Raw genomic sequence first — 23873 nt, forward strand, 5'->3', positions numbered from 1 at the left:
GCACAACAGCTGTAGTAGCTAAGGGTTTAGATCCCCACATCCACTTTCACCTTTACACATCTCTCAGCAGTATTATGCATACAAGCTTACATTCACACACCGACTCACGCTCTTAAACACCTCTCATCAATAGTATGCATACAAGCTTACATTCACACACCGACTCACACTCTTAAACACTTCTCAGCAATATTATGCATACAAGCTTAGATTCCCAAACCAACTATTACAGTCTTCTCAGCAACATTATGCATATAACCTTAGATCCCGACAACCACTATCATCAAATGCACTCCTCTCAGCATTTTTATACATTGCATTGTACTTCTTTTCAGTTTCTGATTTGAATTCTCTTCTTTGCAGAGCCAAGAGGTCACATGGATCCAAAAGAATATCAAAATGAGATGCTCGTATATGACCTCTGATGATAAAGCAAAAATGGAGTAAGATCACAGTTTCTTTGCATTGTATTCCAATATTTAATCGCACACCCAGTTTATGTTACATTTCTAATCTGCCATTTCTGCATCACACACACAGACTTGAACTATTTACTGCAGACATTTCCTGGATGTACTTGGCTCCAACGTTTTTGCATCAAATCAAAATTTTATAGATCTATGTTTGTTTTAAATTTCATTCAAATTGTACAGTGAATATACACAAAACTGTATTCATGTTTTCTTCTGATTATGGGGAAAGAGCTTATTTCTTAAGAATTAATAGTGGTCTGATGGTCTTTCACATTAGACATTTACACCTCTGGAGTTCTGCCCTCCTCCTCTTACCTTAGCAACCACCTGGACTAGAGCTCCATCTGTTGATCTTATCCTGATAAAGGTAGAATCCAACTTCAGGTTGCTTATGCAACACACTGTACCCTCCATCAACTTTTCATCAGTAGTTCTATTATTGCCATACACCATCTTTTCATTATGAAACTCCAACAGTTCACCAGGAAATCACAGCTTGGTGGTTGATTAAACCATACTCTATTCATGATGGATCAACCATATAACAATGACACTCAATAGATGAGCCACAATATGGTAGCTGTGGGCTCTATGTTGGACTCCTCTGCGAGAACATTTATGACTTCATGAATGCTTTTGAACTGTTCATGAATGTGCATGAACTGTTCTTCAAATGTTCAGGATCAGTTCATCATTTGAGTTCATGAACAACTCATGAAAGTTCCACAACTAAGTTCATGAACACTGTGAATTTGGATGCACCAGGAATTTCTTGAACACACTAATGAACTTTCATGAACTATTGTTATCTTAAAAGTTACTGAAATGTCATGAACTTGGTTCATGAATAATTCAAGTACTTAGATGCACCACTAAGATATTTCTTAAAAATGTTTATGACATTTCTATACCATTACATTCTTAAAATGTTCATGAAAATTCATTATACAAACTTCCTTACGTCATTGGTGGCTTTGTTATTCTTGAGGGAATCTCTATACACATGGGAATTCTTTTACCTTCTATGCTTACATAACATAGTAGAAGACATCATCCTAAGGTTGTGTTTGTATATGCCTGTTACAAATGTTTCTCTTATCTCAATGGAGGCCAAAAGTGTTTGCCCACTGGACCAACTGCTTCCCAACTTTCCAAAATTGAGGAACCATCTACAGACTTGGAGTGGCCTAACTTGACTCACAGTGGGTATACCTCTTTAAGTACAACTACCAAAGATAACAGTCTGTATGTCTGTTTGGATGCAAATACAGAAAGCTGGTGGGGGTGGGGCACACCTACCATTGCCGTTTTGGGAGGCCATTGGAGTGTGGTCTCCCCAGAACAGGCATCTACATATCAGTATCCTTGAGATGAAGGCGATTTTGAAAGCCTTAAACTGGTGGCAGGAATTTTTAACTGGAAAAAGTGTTTTCATGCTATCTGATAGCTCTATGGTAGTGACTTATCTCAAATAGCAAGGAGGAACAAAGTTCCCAGACCTTTGGATACTGGTGTGGGACTTTCTAAAGTCGTATAATCAACAACAAATCCATGTCCAAGTCCATCACATTCCTGGACATATACAAACAAGAATTGATTACTTGTCTCAAAACCATCAGCTTATGCAGATGGAATGGTCTAACTATCTCTTGGTTTCATCAGACATGGACCCGATGGGAACAAACATTGGTAGACCTGTTGCAACAAGGTGGAATCCCAAGCCCATCCTAAACTCACCAGTCCCAGCTCAAAAAGCCCAGGAAATTGATGCACTATTCATAGATTGGAATGACCAGAATGCATACACCTGTCCTCCTACACCTCTGATTCGAAACGTGATACAAAGCAAGAGAATTGAAGTGTTGCCTCATCCTCATTGCACCACTCAGGTAACCTGAATTATGTGCAGTTTCAACAAGACTGGTCTGTGTCACTTATGATCGTTCCCTCTTTCTTCGCCAGGAACAGGCTTCCATCCATAGGTAACCAGCTCTTTGTACTGAATCATAGTCTAACACTGATTACTTACACTCAAGACCACCTATGGGATCCAGATCGAGCCTTGAAGTGTTATCTTAAAATGACTGAACTAATGCATTGAGGGAGATCGCACCTATTTTTACCTCTCAAACAGGGACATGATGATTATATTACCACACAGACCTGTTTGTCTTGGATTAAGTGGGTTATATGAAATTGTTATGCATTTTGGCTCACAAGGTAGCAGTTGCCAGAAGCATCACTGTTTAGTAGAACTGTTTTCTAACTGATAGTATCTAAGCCAATTGGGATGGAGATCTCAATCCACATTCTTCAGTTTCTGCCTCAGAGACCCTTTATCTCAAAGGGCTCAGCCCGATCTGGTTTGACCCTTAGTCATGTTGGAACAGGTCACATTTCCAGGTAATTTGACAGCTTCTTAAGACAATGGCTTCACAACTTCCACAGGATTTGCAGGAAAGAAACTATTTCCCCTTTTGAAGCTGCTTCCCAACAGATGCAGTCTTCTCAAGTCAAGTTACCTAGGAGCTGTCTCACATACCTAAAGGGACTGGAGATGGCATCTTGGGGGTAAGGGGATGTACCTTTCTCCACCTCTTACCTATTCTCCTAAGATATTATGATTGTGTAGCATATTTAAAGAAGAAACTAATAAGATATGAGCTCTGTTCCACCCATTGGAAGAATTAGACAGTCTATTAAAATAGATAGGGATTATAACAAACCATTGAACTGCATAGGGTTTGGATCTGAAATTTGTGCAACTGTACTAGAGGTAAATAAGATTTATATGTACTTTACAAAAGTTTTAGCTGAACATAATGTTTACTGTCGATGCATGAGTCTGGAATACCAGACTTTTAAATACATGTTTTTCAACTTGACAATAGCAGCACATGATATTTTGTTACACCTTATTGAAAACTGGTAAGACTTTTGGAAAAAATCAACTGCCTTACTTAGATAATCTTGTAAGATTTGGCAGGTCTGCATACATAGAGTATGCCTTACACTCCAGTTGTAACTGAGATAATCATGGGGTTTTCCAACAGTCCCAATATCAAAGGTAGATCACTCTCCCCAATTGCCACTTAGGTGGGCAGATAACTTGTATGTTTTTTAAGGTAAATGTTTTATCTTGGAGGGTTGGACTTGTGAGGTAGTACTAGTTCTCCTGACGTATGATAGTTGGGTAAATATTTGCAAAGAAACATATTTCACTAGAAAAAAAAATTTCTATGAGACTTACTCAAGGATACCATATGTGCTGCAGTTGGCAAAGAGATGTGTATTTGCAAAGTAAATAATGTGTAGCAATAACAAAAACCAGCTTCTCTGTTTGTGAAATCTACAGATTCGACCTTTCAAAGGTGAAGATTTGTAATTATGATATAATTATAATATATTTTGTATTAGCACAAATGTTCATTAGAAGTGTCTATTACATGGCCACCTTGTGCCAACTTTTAACAAGACTATTCACATGGCTGCCATTTTCCCAGAATATTAGTGAATGAACTGTGAAGAAGCCCAAAATGTCCAGAATAAAGTAAACTCAGATAAACATGACATATAGATAAGTTTCTGGTCAGGGTGGCCAACTACTAGAAAAAAGATGGGCAACAAGACACCTTGTCCAATAAATCAACCCCTACACCTCTGTTCATATTAATGGGTAGTTATCCAACAATGCCATTACAGGTTTGGGGACCAGTTTTATTGGAGAACAAGTATACCATAGGATGGAAATTGTTTGCTTAGCTTTTATTTACTGTGCTTTGAATTATTAATGCACACAGGAAAGGTTAATACTCACAACAAAGAATATTTGATGAAATAAAGCTCATGGGGCAGCTGTTTCAGTTAAAAATTAGCAAATAACAGACATTGTGTAAAAAATAAGCATTTTCTTTGCAAGATATTCTGTGTAATTTTCTGTGTGAGATTATGGATGTGACTGGTAATAGATTTGCTTAAGTTTGCATTACTGCAGTGTATGAAGCAGTTAAAGCTTAACATTATACCTAAATTATAAAATTATACCTCTGGAAATGGCTTCTAATATAGTACATTGTAATATTTTCCTGTAACAATAGGTGGCCTTTGTATAAAATTGTCTACTTTGGCAGGTTTCCTGCACATATGGAAGGGGGAGAGTTTGTTTGGCGTTTAAATTTGCATACATTATGAATGTTATTAAAAAGAAATCTGCACAGAAATTCTTGTCACTCAAACTCAGAGCAGTTAATTTTATATGTCTGAAATTTTGTTCTTATAATTAATTAAGTTTCAGGTAATCATTTATGGTGTATATATAAGAGAGTGGCAGTACTTGAACTGGTCATAACTTTATATATCAGGTTGATTAGCTGAATACCATTTTTATATCGATGTGAGAGCCAAATTGGGTCAGTGGTTATCATACCGAACTCCTGATCAGAAGGGTGGGGGTTGAAATTCATCCTTGCATGGCTGTTGTGGCATTCTTTGGTCAAGGTATGAACTCATATTCCTCAGCAAGAATTGTAAGCTTCATGTATTGATGTGCCATAAAACTCCAAACCAGCCATATAGATCAACATTCTTGTTGAGTGCTTTGATTTCCAGCTTTGAAGAGAAATATATTGCTGTATACTGAATAAAGGAACGGTATGGTGGTGTACCAAGTGAGAAAATCCTACTGTTTGCTGGAATGTTGTGTACATAACAAAATTTGGCCTAATAGATTTGCTTACCTTTATCTTTTACTTTTTATCCACATTTTACATAATTTTTGTTCTTAATTCATACTTGCTTTTATTACGAAGGGTGTGTCTTCCTTCAGTTTCTTCTGTAATTCTATTTATGTTCATTTTAGAATGTTACCTTTAATTGTGCTTATAGTCAATGCTGTACTAACATGCTGTTAATTTCCATGTGCATACATACTTATCTACATATCCATATTTGTCAGCACTAGATGCCACCATATCATGCCACACTGCAAAATCTGTAAATGTTTTGTTGCAGGATTTGTCAGTGTGGATATAAAAGTTGTGACCATGAACCTATTGCCTTTCATCACCAAAAACGAGAAACGGAGAGCCCTTCGACCGATTTAGGAAGTGATGTTTCAAAATGTGCATACTCTGTACCTACCACTGCATTTGGGGAGATCAAATTTGTTAGTTGTGGAGGAATTATTGGAAAAGTAAGATATATTGTTATGCAGTTATGTTTTCACCTTTCTTGCCATCAAATGCAAGATAATACAACATTCATAAACATGCCCTGAAGTTAAATATAGATATATTCTAAATTTTCAAAGTACATTATGCATTTATATAAAGATAATTTAAAAGTTACGTTCATATTTTGATGAAGTTTTGGCTTGTTTTAGTATATATGTGTGTGTGTTTGTGTGTGCGCAGTAGATTCAGAGCAGATAGTTGCTTACTTATAAAAAATTAGAATAATGCAGATCTTGCAGAAGATTGTCCTACAAGCCCAAAAACTTGCTTGATCTGACTTAATCACAAAACCAGATAACTTATCTTATTAAATTTTTCAGTTTGTTCGTGTTGATGAACAGACTGATATGTCCACCATGTTGGAGCTGATGATAAATGTATGGGGAATAGAAAAGCCAAACTTGCTGATTTCTGTTACCGGTGGTGCAAAAAACTTCAAAATGAAGCCTCGATTACGAGATGCATTCCGATATGGTCTTATGAAGGCTGTACATAGCACAGGTTGGAATTAAAAATGTTGAATACAAATTTCTAGTGTTTATTTTCTTGCAGATTTCAGTTTGATCCTATTTGACTATATTCATGTAATTTTACAATCACCTTTCCTCACAGTCACTTTGGTCCAGTTTGGATGAGAACAGTTGGCATAGAACCAACACAAGAAATCTCAGCTTAGGGGATCCATTTTTGGGCTTCTACAAGGTTATCTGATTAAAATAATATATCTCTGATGCTGGATGTTTATTGTCTTGCTGTAAACATCGATATCATTGGATACTATAATGTGGTTCAAAGAAGATAAAAAAATAAAAATATTATACAATTTTATTTCAGATCAGAAAACCTTTACTTAGTGTACTTGAGAACTATGAAGTTAATTTTACATTATAAGGTCATTAAAATATGGCTTTTACTATAGTGTCATTGAATATTTAATATAGAACTGGCTCAAGGAACTGAGTCAAAGAAGCAAAAAATGGTTGCATATCGATGGTGTTTATCAGCTATTACATAGGTGAAAATTATCAAGTGTTCAGGGAGTAGATTGCGATGTTGGATTACTGAGACAAAGGAAGTGATAGTTGAAGGGTTATCTTATTGGGTTTTTTGCAATTAGTCTTCACTGACCATATCATCGTTTATATTTCCTTTTTTTATGTTAAACAGTCAGTTAGTAGTCTGTTAATTTCAACTAATAAAGTAACACAAACTGATAAACCTTGTATGGAATTTTTCTTGCACCTGGTTTTTTTAGGAGATACATGGTTTATTTTTTTCAGGAGCTTGGATCATAACTGGAGGTACTCATAATGGTGTGATGAAACATGTTGGGGAGGCAGTGAAAGATTATGGCTTGACCTCTACAAAAGGTCATAAGCCTGTTGTTACCATTGGTATAGCTCCATGGGGCGTCGTTCAGAACAGAAATGTCCTGGAAAACAAAGAGGTGGGTCGTGAGAAAGCATCTTTATGCCCAGGCAGTGAGTACCATACATGTAAAATTAACATATTTGTGGTAATGGGAATATAAATTTACATTTGTCTATTGGTCCATTGTTGGCTAAGATTTGTTTTTAGATCAGTTTATGGACATTCAGGTAGATCAATTTCTTGTCTTTCAACATTTTCAGTCCATAGTGTTTTAGCTGGTATGTGTTATGAGTGTATGTTCACAAACTTAAGTAACAGAAAAGGTGCAAAACCAGCAAGTTTTATAAATCTCAACAAACAATTAAATTGTCAAAGTTATAAATCAAAATTATGAGAGGATCTTACAGTATTATGAAGTAAATCCAAACTAGTCCCTATAAAGGTCTATGAAAGTCCTAAATGAATGAAAGGTTCTTGATAAATTTCAATACCATAATGTAGGGGTCCTCCAACGTATGTTTTGTCACAGAAATGGCGACACAAATACTTGATTATCATAATATGCACTCCTTATACCATGTTAGGAAAAAATGAATGATATGGGCAACTATAAAGAGTGAAATTTTTGACTGAATTATTTAAATATAAGGGGAAAAAGTCTTTGTTATTTAATAACATTGGAAACAAAAATCTAATAGAAGTTCACCTAGTCTGTAAATGTGGTTGTTTTTGAATGATTTTTACATGAAACAGTTCAAAGAAAACAGATGGGTTTCTTGAATGTAAAACCACTTGTCCTAGATTCATCCTATCTTGATACTACCTAATTTGCAGACCAGTCTAAACTGAAAATAAATGGCACTAATATCATCAACAAAAAGCCCATAAAGCAAAGGTGTATTGGTGTGACTGATGGATGTGATATGACTGAAAAATGTTAGAGGAGAGGGATTTTGTTAAACTAAAAAACATGTTGCACGGGATCGTTGTTATGGGATGAACCATGGCAGATCAAGGATAATACAACAATCATCATTTGTGGACTTTACAACTATTCAAAAAGGTTACTGTAGACATGTCGACTAGTTAAAGTGTGTTATGCATAAATAATTGATTAATTTCGTTTGAGTCTATATTCTTGTACTAACTACTAATCCATTTGAATTCAGCCGATACAATGCTACAAAGTATTTTAACTTAAGATCCAGGTAAGTAGCAAAATTAATTGTCCATTTTTCATACAGGTTCTGTAATTATGGTGTGTAATATATAGATTCTCTTTTTATGCTCGGATTATGCTTTTGTTGCAACTTATATTAATAATAATTATGCTTATGCCTCTCTTGGGGCTTGGCACATGTGAACCTACGATAAAGCAGTTCAGGTTCGCATTTAAGACAATTTCCCTTTGATCACGTACATTAGTAACCGATCGTTAGGACAGACGGGTACCCTGTGGAAAACTCCCAAAAGTTTGACATCTTGAAATATAGATATACATAACACATGGCCTGGGCATGGACAAGTCCTGAAACAGGTGATTTTAATAAGTTCTGCATTTCATATTTCGTGTGTTCCATTTTTTCATTTTGTTCATGCTTGCATTTCATTATTAACAACCATTTTGTAGTTTCCTGTCTATGGTGACACAAATTCATTCAGATTTTGCATTTATTATTTCGTCCATCATTTTTGGTTTTGGTTTTGCTAGTTTGGAAATGCATTTACAGATCTTAGGTTTTCCATTTTCAAGATTGTTACTGTCAATGAAATAAAATAGCTTTGTATCCTTTGTTATTGAAAATGTATTTGTTAGCAAGTTGTACGTCTTTTTGTTTCAATCACATACAGAGTGTACAGATATAGTCATTAGCAATGCTGTCATCAGATTAATATCATTGTTTTATGTCTGCTTCAGTGAGAACAGTATCAAGGATATCCATCTGGAGTGAAACATTGGTAGTGCAAGGAATCTGATTGTGTATTGTCACAGGAGTGATTTTGTGACCATGGAATTAATTTAGTGTCAGCTTGGAAACAGTTGATTTTGATATCCAGTCAAGATGCATGTCTGATTTCATTACATTCATTTAGCATTCCATTTTGATTCCGTGTTGCATTCCATGTACATTATGTTATGATTTTTCTGGTAAAATAACTCATTTCAGGGTCTATAGCTCAGGTGTAGTAATGTAAAGTTTAGAATGGCTGAAGTATTTCTGCTCCTAAAATCGGATTTTATTACCATTTCCTTGCATACCTGTCTACTTTTCAAAAGCCAAGTAGAGAGACTGAATTAAAAAAATAGGAACATTGGAGTCTTAAAATGGGAGGTTTTTTACGACAATATTTAAGTTTCATTTTCACTAAACATTAACCGATCTTCTGTGTCCAATACAATTAAAATTCTTAAAGGAGTCGCCTTTTCATCCTGTAGTGTGCCTTTTTTTCCCCAGAACGTGCCGTGTTTTCATATTGTAACTGTGGCCAAACTGCACCCTCAAGTAAACAAGCAAGAAAGCCAGTGCAACTAAATAACAGTTAATCCTTATTGATGCAACTATCTTGTGAAAATGACTGGCCCTTCGACATAATTAAAGAAACTGTTCCTCCAATCAAATTTTAAAAAATGTATGTTTTACAGTGAGTAATATAAGCACCAGCAATTGATTGGCAAATAAAGTATGCCCTATTTTGTTGCAACTAAAGATGCCTGAATATGCAGTCTCACAGCACTGTACATGTGGGAACTATTTTCCTTTTATATATCTCACCTTATTTCATTCTTAACTCAAGGCATCTAACACTGTTTACGATAAAAATATTTATTCTGAATGAGTTCTTTGAGGACACATATGCTGTGCGGTATGTATTTTAATTCCTTTTTTAATTTAATGAAGATAATTAACGTTCGTGTCTATGGTACAGTAATGCCAGGTGTTTACAAGTGTAAGTTTCTTTGGTGAGAATGGAGCTACAGCAGATGATCATTACTTGTTCTCATTTGACTTGTCTTTATTGTGGTGAAACATTTAATTTATTACAGTTTCAATAACATAGTCCATTCTTTGTGCGCCAACATGTTTTTCAAAGCGTTAGGAAAATCATGTCATCATGTCATATTGGCACATATTGAGAATCAGTTCTGGACATTAGGCTAATAATAACACAGTTAAAAGGAAAACAACAATGAAAAAGATCTGGAACAGGATGGTACCAGAAAGTTTTGAATTAAATCAGGACTTTTTAGTTTTGAATAATTGCATTTGCATGGCACTAAACTTGTGTTGTCAGTCCAACAGAAATAATTGCTGGTCCAGGACATTACACAGATCTGCATAGGATGCCACTCCATTACATGTTAACCACCACCACCTGCCAGCACAGACAAACACACAGACTCGATTATCCCTTTAAATTGGAACTGACATAAGTGAGCAAAGTTGAATGCATTGCTGAAGGATATGCAGCAATGACATTGTGAAGAATCAAATTTAGGACCTTTCAAGACTATTTCCAACATTCCGATTTCTTAGCCATTTAGAAACAATGTCAATTCATTTGATGGGGAACAAATTGTAATGGATTTCGTGCTTACTACATACCTCATACTTAAAGACCCAACAAATGAGGATTTTTCTGGGGACACACTAGGATCCATTTCAGCTTTGTATTCTCATAAAATTTATTAGGATCACGTTTTGGTCTTATCTTTCAGGTAAATACTGTATTTGAAAATTTAAATATTACAGTTTTTTGTGCATCTCGTTTAAAGGACATACAGAAATGAGAATGAATTCAGAAAAATACAAAATATCAGTGTAGAAAAGGGAAATTAATTTTTAGAGCTTCTGACCATTTATTTTCATATAGGGGTCCTGGCCAGCAGGATACCGTATAGAGGAACGGCAAAAGAAGCTTGAGAGTTTCCTGGACCCAAATCACAGTCACTTTATTCTAGTAGATAATGGGACTCAGCACAAGTTTGGAACTGAGATCTCTTTCAGGGCTGAGCTGGAACGGAAAATATCAGAAATGCAAACAGTCACAGGGACTGGTAATGCAGTTTATCTTGATATTTCATTTTTTTCCTGTATAGTATGCATATCCAGTGATGATCCAGATTTGCCGTCACATAATGCATGGGCAGATTGAGGTCTAATAATTATAAGCAAGCAGCTCAAACATAACCTAAAAATCATACAAGTCTTCAGCGGAAGTTTTAGCTTGAGATTTTGTTTTGACCAATAACAGTAATGTTACCTTTGCAATGTCATTTCTGATTGGCTGATAGTGAAAATCAATCTCAAACTCAAGTTCAGACTTTTATGATTTGCAAGCTTGACCTGACATTTCATGATCTATACAGTTCACAGCTGCACTTTATACACATGCTCTTATCACAAAACTGTAGAATGGTAATTTAATGAGAATACTATTATTACTACTACAACTACTACTACCAATACTACTACTATTAATATTACTACTGCTAATAATAATGATGATGCTGATGATAATAATGTACTGGCAATTGTAGAGTTCAGGACATCATTTTATTGAACTAGTTAAACTTGATATAATGCCTAATTCAATGCAGGAGTCGGTATGTTAGATTTACATATTCATTAAACTTAATATTCATTTCCAACCAAGGCATATAAATCTTTTACTATTATTTTATGATATAGTGGAAACCTTTTAAATTTGCCTTGTATTGGACTGGTAAAATGCCATTGTGGCTGCATGCTTCAATAAAAAAAGCTCATGACATCACAGGAAAGTCAAAGATGTCACAACATTATGGTGAAATATTAAAATTGCATAATATCCTGTCAGCCATTGAGAAAAACATACATGAATCATGAAATAAATATAAAAAATAAATAAATAAATAAATAAATAAATAAATAAATAAGATAATACCCTATGGAGCTAGTGAAGTAAACTTCTCCCGAACACTGTACAGTAAGCCACTGCCGAAAGTCTATTATGTTGGAACCAGTAAGTTTCAGATACAAGCTAATTGACACATGTCTTTTTCTCTTCTCTTAGAGGTCACCCCTCAAAAGTCTAGTACTTTGCAGACATTCACTATATAAATTTGTTAACACATGCCTTTTCTCTTCTCTCATTATGCCACCCTGGAAAACAAGAGGAGGGTTTAGGTGGGACTTGTGGTAACAAAGTCTTCTACAAACTACACTGAAAATATTGCAGCCTTTCCATGTTAATGATTGTAAAAACTGTTTACAGTTGTTATACACTGATAAGAGAAAGCTTTGGTCAATGCCACACACCTCACAAAATCCACCCCATCCCACCCCACCCCACCCCATCCCACCCCACCCACTTTCATTTTACCTCTACAATGTGCCTCAAATATATGTCCACATAATCACATGGGACATGTTGTGTGTTCATTTTTAAGTCAAATTATAGCTATAGAAAAGGGTCTTTAGGAACCAAGTACACTTAAAATCTGACATATTTAGATTTACATGCTCCATTTATTATTTTGATGCAATCCTGAGCTGTATGTGGAATTGTTAGACTCTGATTATGGAACAGAACCAGCTGAGTTGTAGGGATGGATGGATTTGCTGTTACAGTAAAGTTAGCTGCTCGGTGTATTTGCTTTACATTAGTACAAGGTGACGGTTATCATTATTCCTTTCAGTATGTACAGATCTTGTTTAATTTATTCTTTGATCTATATATTTAGCACTTGACTTGAGCATTTTTTGGTGATTGTTCTTTACCCTTAAATTGAAATGTATACACTCAAAAGTGGTTACGGCAGGGAGCTATTTCCAGTAAAAGAGCTACATTGTGCCATTAATGAAAGTTCGAAGGCAGTTTCTTGAGTAAGAAATGAGGTAAATACATATGTATGTGTGTTTCAATTAAAACAATAATTTATAAAGTCTAATTTTAAGTTTCTTAAACTCCCATTCTACAATTTGGGCATTTCATAGTCAATCAGAAACTAATCCTGCCTGTCATGTCCAAGGATTTATGAAGTTCTGATGAAATGAAGGATACATGCTCATAAGGACAGTATTTATGAGGTCAATTTCCTAATTTCATAGCCATATTCAGCCTCTATAAACCAGACACTTGTCAGTAAAAAATACAAAGTTGTCCATTGAGTTCCTTTTCTAAATTTTATAGCCATATTTATTCTCTTTAAGTCTGATACCTATCCATTTGGCACAAGTTTTTTTGTCCCTTTTATTAGTTTCATTGCTGTATTCCACTTCCATTAACCTTTCACCCATCCAGAAGGGTAAACATTTGGTCCAGTATCCTTATTTCATTGCCATTTTAAGTTGTTATGAACCAGACACCAGAAAATAATTGTTCCATCGCGTTTCGTTTCTTAATTTCATTTCCATATTCATCCTTATAAAATTGACACTAGTTCATAAATGACTAAAAGTTTTAGTTCATCGAGTCCCTTATCTTAATTTAACTGCCATTATTCAGCCTTCATAATCCTCATGCCTATCCACATGGGAAAAATATTTTGTCCTTTATCTTGCTTTATTTAATTTTTCTTCCCTTTCGGCCTCCATAATCCTGATGCTTGTCCACAAAGGACACAATCCTTAGGTTCCTCAAGTCGCATTTCTTCTTATTTTTACTTCCATATTTTCAGCATCTATAAGCCAGATACATGTCCATAAAGGGCAAAAATATAGGGTCTTTTAAGTCCCTTTTCTTAATTTCATTGTGATATTAAACCACTATGAACCTTGCATCTTTTCACAAGGAAGAAAAGTTTTTGGACCCTTAAGTTTCTTTTAATTTCACTTCCCTCTTCAGTCTCAGTAAACCTGGCTCCTGACAATAAAGTGCAAACACATTTTGTCCCGTAAGTCCCATATCTTTATTTTCTTTCTTATTTCACCCTCTGTAAACTTGACACCCGTTGGCAAATGGCAGTAGTTTTTGGGACCTTAAGCCCTTTATTTTAATGCAACATCTCTTATCACTGTGGTCTTAAACTAAGTAACAAAAAAGAGCAAAAACCACCAAGTTTAGTAAAATGTAACAGACAATTTATTTCTCTAGAATACAAAGTGAAAATTTACAAAGAACGTACTGTGTTGTAAGTTAAGTTCCAAATAGTCCTAAAAGTTCAATCACAAGTCCAAAGGTCTAGAGTATTCAGAATGAATTCCAGTGGTGTTCTCAATGAATTCCAATCTTGAATGTGCTGATGTGCCAGTATCTTGGAATGTGTTGATATGCGAATAGTTTTGATATATCACAATGATATAATCCAAATGTATTTCAATGAATTCACAATAATCCAAACATAGTGATTTAATTCGAAAGTATTCATGCATTTTTGTAATTTTAACAAATAATTTTAATAAATAAATCCTTTCAAATTAACACTGAACATAACTAAAAGACTGATTGAACTATAAATGTTAAGATAGAAATGAGTATTATAATGTAAACAACCTTTATATTAAAAACCTAAGACATAATAAGAGGACTTGGATGAGGGTCAGAATTTCATTTCTAGAACTTTCTTTGGTCGTTTTTCTTAATTTCACTTCCCTCTTTATTTTTAAACATATGAAACCTGACTGCAAAAGATAGGTTTTTAGTTCCAGCAGTGTATCCCCTATTAACATATCTCACTGTTTTGAGATTAATCAAACCATGTCTTTGTTTATATTCTTGCACATCCAAAAATCATAGCTCAGAGAAAGTCCAACTCCTCAAAGATATTTTTTCAGAAACAAAAAATAAAAGAACTTTGTCCACAAGGCACATAAAATTCTAATTTTAAACAATTCATGGCATCACAAAAACTGACCATAATTGCATAACGATGCAAGTCTTTAACCACCTGATTTGAAAGTACAGCATAATTGTCCCAGGATCCAGTATGTTCTAAAATCTTCTAGACTACTCATATCTTTAGACGTTTGATACAGTAGTAAAAACATGCACTTACCACCAGCATCTGAATGCATCCAGATTATAAAAATGTCATAATGCTTCATAAATTAGCATGTCAGAAGCAAAATAAACCTGATTCAGTCATTTGAGGTTTGCTAACTTCGTCGGCTAAAATATTTATTCTTGTATTCTACCCAGTTTTGAGAGTCTTATGGTGACAGTATATTTATATGTATCTCTTTACACTGTGAACACAGTCATAATTAGTTGGAGAACTTAAATGTGAAGTTTCTTGATATACTTGTGAACAGTCTTCTATGTAAGTACTATCAGGTCACATTCAACTGGGATTTCTGAAAAACATTGTAATTTCACAGAATTTAGTTCTAATATCAGGAATTCACATCATGAAACCAAAGACTTGGGCAAAGTAATGTTTCGTCAGCTAATCTTATTATACAAAATGCATCTTATGTCATGTAAACCTGTTATGTTGAATGTTCAATATATTTTCCATTTACTGTTCATTGCAGATACTACATCAGTCCCTATAGTAATACTGGTTCTAGAAGGAGGACAAGGCACATTGAAAACAGTTAAAACTGCTCTTGAGGAAAATACTCCAGCTGTCGTAGTCAAGGTAAACAGAAAACTGCATCTGTTTAAATTATTCACACCTAATACTGTATTTACCCTTGTACCATGTTTCTTGGAAAGTGAACAGCATAGATCCAGATCTGCAATTATATCTGTGGTGTTTGTTCTATTTTAATTTCATCCAAACAGGATAGACTCTGATCAGTTGTTGAATTAATGTAATCGCCAACCTGAGTCTACATTGATTATAATTGTGTGCAGGTCATGTATGGATAAATAGGTAGTACATGCTTTTTCACTTTTTTTAGTTGACTGAAAACTAAAGCTATGATGTTTAGAATAATAAGGATTGGTTTATAAATCTTGTTTTTATTATTTTAGTGTCTCTTTAGCATTTTTATATTGGCCCAGTACAATTTCATACATGGCACACAGAAACCAAGATTTTCAGCTAAGAAAACTGCCCAATACGTTCCTATTTTTAAAAGTCATAGCATGTATCCAACATAAATGGTGAGAGTTAAGATTTTCATAGCTTCGTTCGCAATGCTCTTGGAATACTACCATTCCTATGCAGTTTACACAGTTCATTGTCATAGATGTGATTAAAAGATAAATGTAACAAGAACTAAATGACTCCCATTCCACATGTTTATTGAACTGACAATAACTGGAGTTATTTTGTGTTGCTGGTAATTTGAGCTTTGTTGTAAGAGAGTACATTCAGCTGATTTACATAGGTAAAGTTTATGGAGTGGAACATTCCTATTCTATTCTCTAATGAATCCAAAGATTAACACTAGTGAAACTTTCATGTCATTTGCTATTGGTCTGTACGACTAGATGACTTATTCTCAATTGTAAAACATTGTTTATGTGGAATACACACTGTTGCAGGATTTACCACTTTAAAAAACACATTGGGGTTGATATTTAACACTGCATGCAGCTGTATGAAAAACAATGTTACAAAATGAATTTGTATATGTTGTTTGTATTGTGTACATGTCTATTTACTGGGAGAACATGCATCCCTATGGCAGACAAGCAAATCGCAGCAGGTGACATTAATTTACGTAAGGGTTCATATGTTGTTGGGTCAAAAATTGCGTACACGAGGAACTATAATTAGGAAGTTTTTTTTACCAGATGATCTGTGTGGAGGTACAGAGCTTTTAATTAGGAATTTATTAAGGTTTGGAGAGGGGGGTAGATGTTCTTATCTGTTGCAAATCTTTTAACAAATTTTGGACATTTTACATAAAAGAAACACAATTCAAAGCAGACTGATTAATTACAAAACAAATGAGGTAATTGAGTAAGCCAATAATGAAAGCAATGACTCATGATCAGTACGTATAATCCAGATTCTTTTATGTCATGCACTTGTCATGCTCTATGATGCTGTTACTATGTCAGTTTTGCAACGTTAGGCAACCTCATGACATGATGCAAGTTACAGCAAACGATGCTTGTGACAAAATCAGATGTAAAGAAATACTGGATCTTAGGACACGTATCATAGTTTCTTTACCAGTAATTTATGCCTTGTATTTCCTAGGATATAATGAATTTTATTAGTCCCATTCGATTATTTTATTAAATGTTTACTGTATACTGAAAATCTGACTGGTTTGTGCAATGCTGTGTCAAGGTCATGTGGTAAGGATCAACATTATGAATTGTCTTTCTTCTCTGAAAAGTAATACCAAGTGACTATATAATATGCACCTCACACATTAAATATTAAAAAAGTCCAACAAAGTCAGACAATATGCTTACATGTTTTGATGGGGAAAGATCTATATTTGATTAAAACTCAAAGCACCTATAAACAGCGTGAAAAATGGTGCATGTACAATCTTGAGAGGACAAGCTACATTTTTAAGTTTTGTTTATTTCAGGGATCTGGAAGAGCAGCAGACATCTTGGCTGATGCCTTCAAATCTGCAGAAACAGTTGAGGTTGATGCTAAAGATAGTGAGGGAGTAGGCATCAAAAAGTAAGTTTATGAAAGCAAACTACCATTGAGAGATCAGTGATTGTATTTTGGGCTGTAAATTGTTTGTTTTGGTATTCATTTTCGTATCAGTACATTAAAGGGTATATCATGCTGAGGCGATTGAAATATAGTGCCTTAGCCAGGGATAAACCACTATGGCCAACCCAGTATGGTCTGACAGAGATTTAAACTAGCATCATTTTGCTTGTGAATCTGATATGTTAACCACTCAGCCACCATAGCACCTATTATTTGCTGCAAAATCAGGATAGTAAATGTATGTGTAAAACAAATTGCATATATAGATGATAAATGCATACTGGACTTCTCATTTTTAAAATAAATGTAAGCATATATATCATCACCACTAACAACAATGTTTTCTGAATCTTGATTAGAGATAAATTTTATACAAGAACCTGGAATCATAAAAAAAGGAAATGAGGAGTATCAGCAATCCGAGTACAAGTCAATACTCTATCATTCGAGATCTGCAGGATTTTGTAGAAAATGAATTGATATTACCCATAATAAATGTCTTGTTGAATTTATTCACTCCCAAAAATTATGATGCATTATGGATTTAATAATATAGCAGAAAAAAATCCATATTACAAGATATCACCATTGTTGTTTTAGTTTTCTGGAAGCTAGGTTTTTATTGTTTGACTCAATCTGTGATGACTAACCTTACATGAAGAAGAGATGTCAGTGAGTATACAATAACAAAGCAAGAACTACAAATGATGACATATTGCATGCTGGAATTATGTCTGTCAAATAATCCAGTTGGTAGTAAGTAAAGAATGTATCCAGCAACACATTTATATATAAAGAAGGTAATGATTATTTTTCAATTGGTTAACACATTCTTTTCTTGCAGGAAAGAGTGGAAAGGTTGAAGCATAGTTCAGTGAATTTTATTTTAGTAATTGTTGAGCATGTGATAAATTTGTTTCAACAGAATTAAGAAGCAAATGAAACAGAACCTGAAAGATGACATTGCCGAACAAATGGTGGGCAAGTTTTGTGAAGAGAAAAAGATTCCTTTTAATATTGAGCAAATCCAGCACTGCCTTGACAAGTCTGAACTGATTCAGATATTTGAATGGAACTCAAGCACTATTGCCCAAGACATTGATGAGGCTATACTAAAAGCATTGCTGAAAGGTATGTGTTCTTAAAATTGAAATGCAATTATCTGCATGCATAACCTGATAGCTAGATATTTGAAACATATTTATGGTGGCAAAGACATTGTCATTTTTGTTATGGACAGATGTGTTCCAATTTAATGGCATCATACAGTAGCACTAAATAAGTTCCTTTATATATTATCTGTTTTCTCGCTGTTTTATGAAAGCAAGTGAATGGTATTAGTTCTTCTGCGCCAGTTTGTATTACTTATTACTTACCTTTGATACAAGATATAAAAATGTCAGTGTACATGTTGGGAAATAGTTGCATTTGGATGGATGAAATGATGGGAATTATTAGTGAGAAATACCTTTCTTGAACTGGATGAATCACACTTGTTTTGTTTACTATCCTATGAAAGAAGTCAGAAGGCTTAATAAACTCTTATTTTCTGTTTAGGCTCTAAAGCTGCGGTCTATTGAATATTAGTAGTAGCTTTATTCAGGCTTAACTGTACTAGTCACCTAACATTCATTAAGTATATGAGGTTAGCGAATATTTTTCATTAATTTCAATATTTGTAAAGTATTTGTTAACTTTGCAGGATCTTTAAATGCCCATATTTACTTTCTCCAGCAAAGGATTTCACTCAGTCCATTCTAATACCCCATATAAGTTGAGAAAATTAAAATTAGAACATCTACTTACTTGGAATGATTACTGTTGTTGTTGTTATTCAGCAAGATGGTGTAGTTAGTTCAATTGGGGGATAAGAATTTGGATTTAAACGTGTGAGAATATTATGCAAAAAAGAATAGTTGCATCACTGTTAAAGCAGATGTATGCAACCATCTTCTAAAAGTTGCCGAAACTGTAATTCTCTATGGCTCACACACACAATTCATCTCTATAATTACTGTGATGTTTGAGAATGGTTTCATGCACTCATTTCAATCTTATGAAAAATTATGAACAAAGCTATGAAATTTGGTTTGTGAGTGTGCTGATGTGATGAACTGCTAAAATTAAATAAAGCAATCAGATTTATGGTCAGAAAAGACAAGATCGTCATAATAGCATGATGGGCCACAAGTGATGGAGTTGTCTAAAGAATGTGGTTTTACGGATCTCTCACATCTCATCTCTGCTGTGTGGACTCAAGTATTGGTTGTACCAATAAGGTATGTGAAAAGGCTTGATAGTAGCTTTCAGTTCTTCCCGTGTCTTTCATGGCTTCTACCTCCACCAAATGTAATTGCAGTCATTTATTCATGTGCTAAGATAACGACACTAGTATTGGAGGTATGGATAAAACATTTGGATATTGCATTAACCTCTTAATGTAGAAATAACTTTGGTATATAGACAGGATGGGAAGTGTCAAATAATTATAGAGGATCAGTGATGATAAATTTTCACTCACATATTCAAGATTCCTTGAAATCTTAATTTTACTATTTCTCAGTCAATGAATGACAAGGTAACGAAAATTTCAGACTGAATTTGAGGCAGCTGCTGATAGACACAGATCAGGGTAAACATCTATATAAGCAGTACTTTTTTGTTGTTGATATTTTTGGTAATGGAGATCAACCGGACGAGGCATTATCTCGCAATCTATTTTTCGTTGGATTTTTGGCCCCTCGCTAGTAATTAATATTTTACAACGACTGACATTTATATGTGGATGGTATGCAAATTTCATCTTTTCAGTCAGAATTAAATCCTTAAAAATACCCTTTGTTAAATTTCTGATGCATGCATGGAAGGCAGCATCACGTTACTACCAGGAATGTAAAAAGAAAAAAAAACATAAAAAACACCTCTTACATCTTGGTTTTTCGATAGGCTGTGAGGAACAGTAACTAGAATAGACCAAACAATGGCCAATTCCTTTTTAACAATGTACCCAGATAAACTAGTTTGCAGAAATTTCAAAGGAAACAGATTACCTTTGAAGTATCCATTGTTATGAAAACGTACTTGGTAAATGGGGAGAAAAAACCGAGTGGCAACCATACAATACAATTATTTGATGTTGCCGCCACAATATGAAATGGGCATATGTTTGGTTCTCCAAAGCTTTCCTTTAACATTGACTTCAATAATGCATGCAGCCTTTATTAAAGACTGCTGACTACAATCTTCTGTAAAAACTAAACAACCTTTTATCAACAGAAGTCAGCACCAAAAACTTAAATAAAAGCAATGGAATTAGATGGAATGTTGCACTTTCCAATGTTACTGGAACATGTTTATTTTGCCATGAAAGTCAATTTTTTGCAGGAAAATTTGATGCTTACGGTTGTTACCAGTGGCATAAAATGCAAATTTCCAATCTTTTGAAATCATAGATATCAAACCATCTTGCAAAGATATATGTAAAACTTTATAATTTGTTCACATGTTGAATTTCCCTATGAATGACCTCAACCCTTGGGTTGCCTCGACAAGCTGATAGCTGTCTCCAGCTGATCAAATTCTAGACCAAAATAAGTACATGTACATGTAGCATGTAAACAACTTTAGCCATGTGCTACTAATGCAAATATTGTAGGGAATTGTGTAGAGACAATCAGATATAGACCAAATGAGGACAACAAAATTTTTATATATGTTATTTGTATTTTCTAATGGCTGTGACAGATACATTAATTTTATAACATATCTATACTCATATGTCATGGATTTGTTATATACATGTACAGTTCTTAATGGAATATAGATTGTACTGCACAAATGTAAGTTGTCAATCTGCAAATGTATTTCAGACTAGTTTGTCTTCATTTAATCAAAAACACTTATTTTTGCACTCACTTTTATTGCTACCACCAGAACTACCCCACCCACTGTTATCTGGGTACATACATCATTTTCTTTAGCAAACTGACTTGGTTGGTTGTAAGACCCTTCATCAAAGGAAGCTGGCTACATTCTTCAATAAAAACAAAGAACTTTTCTTCAAAGGAAGTCAGTACCAAACTTAAACAAAAGTAATGGAATCTGATGGATTTTTTAATTTTCCAATGTGACTGGAACATGTTGACTGTGACGTGAAAGTTTCCTTTTTGCAGGGAAAACGTTTATGCTTATGAACGCTACCAACATAGGCTTAAAATGCTGACTGACTTTACCAGCTTTGGACGTACTGAAAAGTATATGTACTTCATCAGTTGTTACGCAATTGTGCTATGTTTTTCCACTGAATTCAGACCAGTATGACTTGTAACAAAATTATTTAATATTTTAACTCATTGTGTATGCATATTTTCGACGAAATCGCTTGTATCATTAATTCAATGTATATGATGAGATTCGCGGGTGAATACATGGTGTTGGTACTCTTTCATGCTATATATTAGACATGTATGTATATATATATATATATATATATATATATATATATATATATATATATATATATATATATATATATATATATATATATATATATATATATATGGTTCTCTAAATAAAGTAAACTATTATATATGCCTTCTCTGTTTTCACTACAGGTGTATTTTTCATTTAATATGAATCGATTTAAGATGGTAACTGTGCCGATGAAGCATGTATTTTACCACCCGCATTTATTACCTACCCCCCCCCCCATTTTGGGTGGGGTACATACATCATTTTCTTCAGCTAACTGACCAGGTTGCTTATAACACGGTTTGGTTTAATACATGGTCAGGTTCTATGGCTCCAAGCTACCATGTTATAGCGGGGTCACACTATAAAGTGTAACTTAGTGCAATACTACATAATTATAATATTGTTGATAGGAGAAAAGCATGCCTCCTTTATTGTGAGGCAACCTTATATTGAGGTATTTTATATATGATACAGTTGAATAATGGAATGGGATTCATGACTATATCTATGTTATAAAACATTGCATTACATTAAGGTGCCTTATAGTGAGGAAGTACTTTATCTTGGAATTGACAACCCTATGATATTGTACATGTTTCTCTGTCATTCTGATCATAAAGTTTCACAGGAATCTGAAATTCTGCTGATAAACTGTTCCCTGCTAGTTTTAATGGAGTTTGCCTTGGTGGAAACTCAAGACAGTCATCAATTTGGCATCTATGTTTATGTTACTCTGTGTTGATCTATTCATATAACCATGCATCAACACCCTTGACCACAGTGCTAAAGTCTGTTTTGTGGTCAGTTTCTCAAGTACAGTTGGCTTCAGAGTCCTGAAACTTGATATGCTGGATATCTCCTGTTGACTGTGTGCAACACTTCTTTACCAAAAGAATGCGTAATACTAGGCAATGTGATTTATTCAAACATTTTGAGATACCCCTCCACAATGGAAATGGAAGAAATATATTTGAAAGAAAAGAATTACAGAATTTACTCCAAACTCTTAGAATATTTTACCGGATCTTGTTGACTGGTTTCCACAAAATTTTGACAGCTCTGAACCATAACCTAGCACATTTCCATGTAAGAAGACTACTGATTTATGTCCAGATCTATGCATTTTTTTTTATATCTTCTTCAAATATGAATCTTAACTTCTTATCATCAGATCATCAGACCAGGTCTAATATGATTTGTATCTTTAGGCCAAATCCAGTATAATTTACTATCATTATACAAGGTCCAGTGTGAATTTTGTCATCTGACCAGTTCAAGTATAATTTGCATCACTAGCCAGTCCCTAAGTAATCAATGTGCTGAATGAAATCCATTTATGATGGAAAGAACACAGCTAAAATAAATTGAATGATCCAGAATTAGATAAAAACTTTGGATCATTCAATCTTTTTAATGATAGTAAATTATACTGGATTTGGCCTAAAGATAGAAATCATATTGGACCTGGTCAGATGATAGTAAATCATACTGGATTTGGCCTAAAGATATAAATCGTGTTGTCAGATGATAGTAATTTTTTTTTAATGACAGTAAATTCTACTGGATTTGGCCTAAAGATCAATATCATATTGGACCTGGTCAGATGATAGTACGTTATACTGGATTTGGCCTAAAGATAGAAATCATATTGGACCTGGTCAGATGATAGTAAATTATACTGGATTTAGCATAAACATAGAAATCGTGTTGTCAGATGATAGTAAATTATACTGGATTTGGCCTAAAGATGAAAATCATATTAGA

General features: G+C 34.2%; 1 protein-coding gene across 1 annotated transcript in view; it reads left to right on the forward strand.

Moving 5' to 3' along the window:
* The window catches only part of LOC149791554 (transient receptor potential cation channel subfamily M member-like 2), a 206550-nt gene that overhangs the window by 58796 nt on the left and 123881 nt on the right, over positions 1-23873 (forward strand). The window contains exons 2-9 of the mRNA XM_089969446.1: positions 364-443; positions 5484-5664; positions 6025-6205; positions 6985-7151; positions 10949-11132; positions 15532-15638; positions 17500-17597; positions 18562-18767. Coding sequence (XP_089825572.1) covers positions 364-443; positions 5484-5664; positions 6025-6205; positions 6985-7151; positions 10949-11132; positions 15532-15638; positions 17500-17597; positions 18562-18767 — 1204 coding nt within the window. The remainder of the gene's footprint in view (positions 1-363; positions 444-5483; positions 5665-6024; positions 6206-6984; positions 7152-10948; positions 11133-15531; positions 15639-17499; positions 17598-18561; positions 18768-23873) is intronic.

Source organism: Sinohyriopsis cumingii, chromosome 9 (genome assembly GCF_028554795.1).
Source record: "Sinohyriopsis cumingii isolate HCF-2022 chromosome 9, ASM2855479v2, whole genome shotgun sequence".
Taxonomy (NCBI): Eukaryota; Metazoa; Mollusca; class Bivalvia; order Unionida; family Unionidae; genus Sinohyriopsis; species Sinohyriopsis cumingii.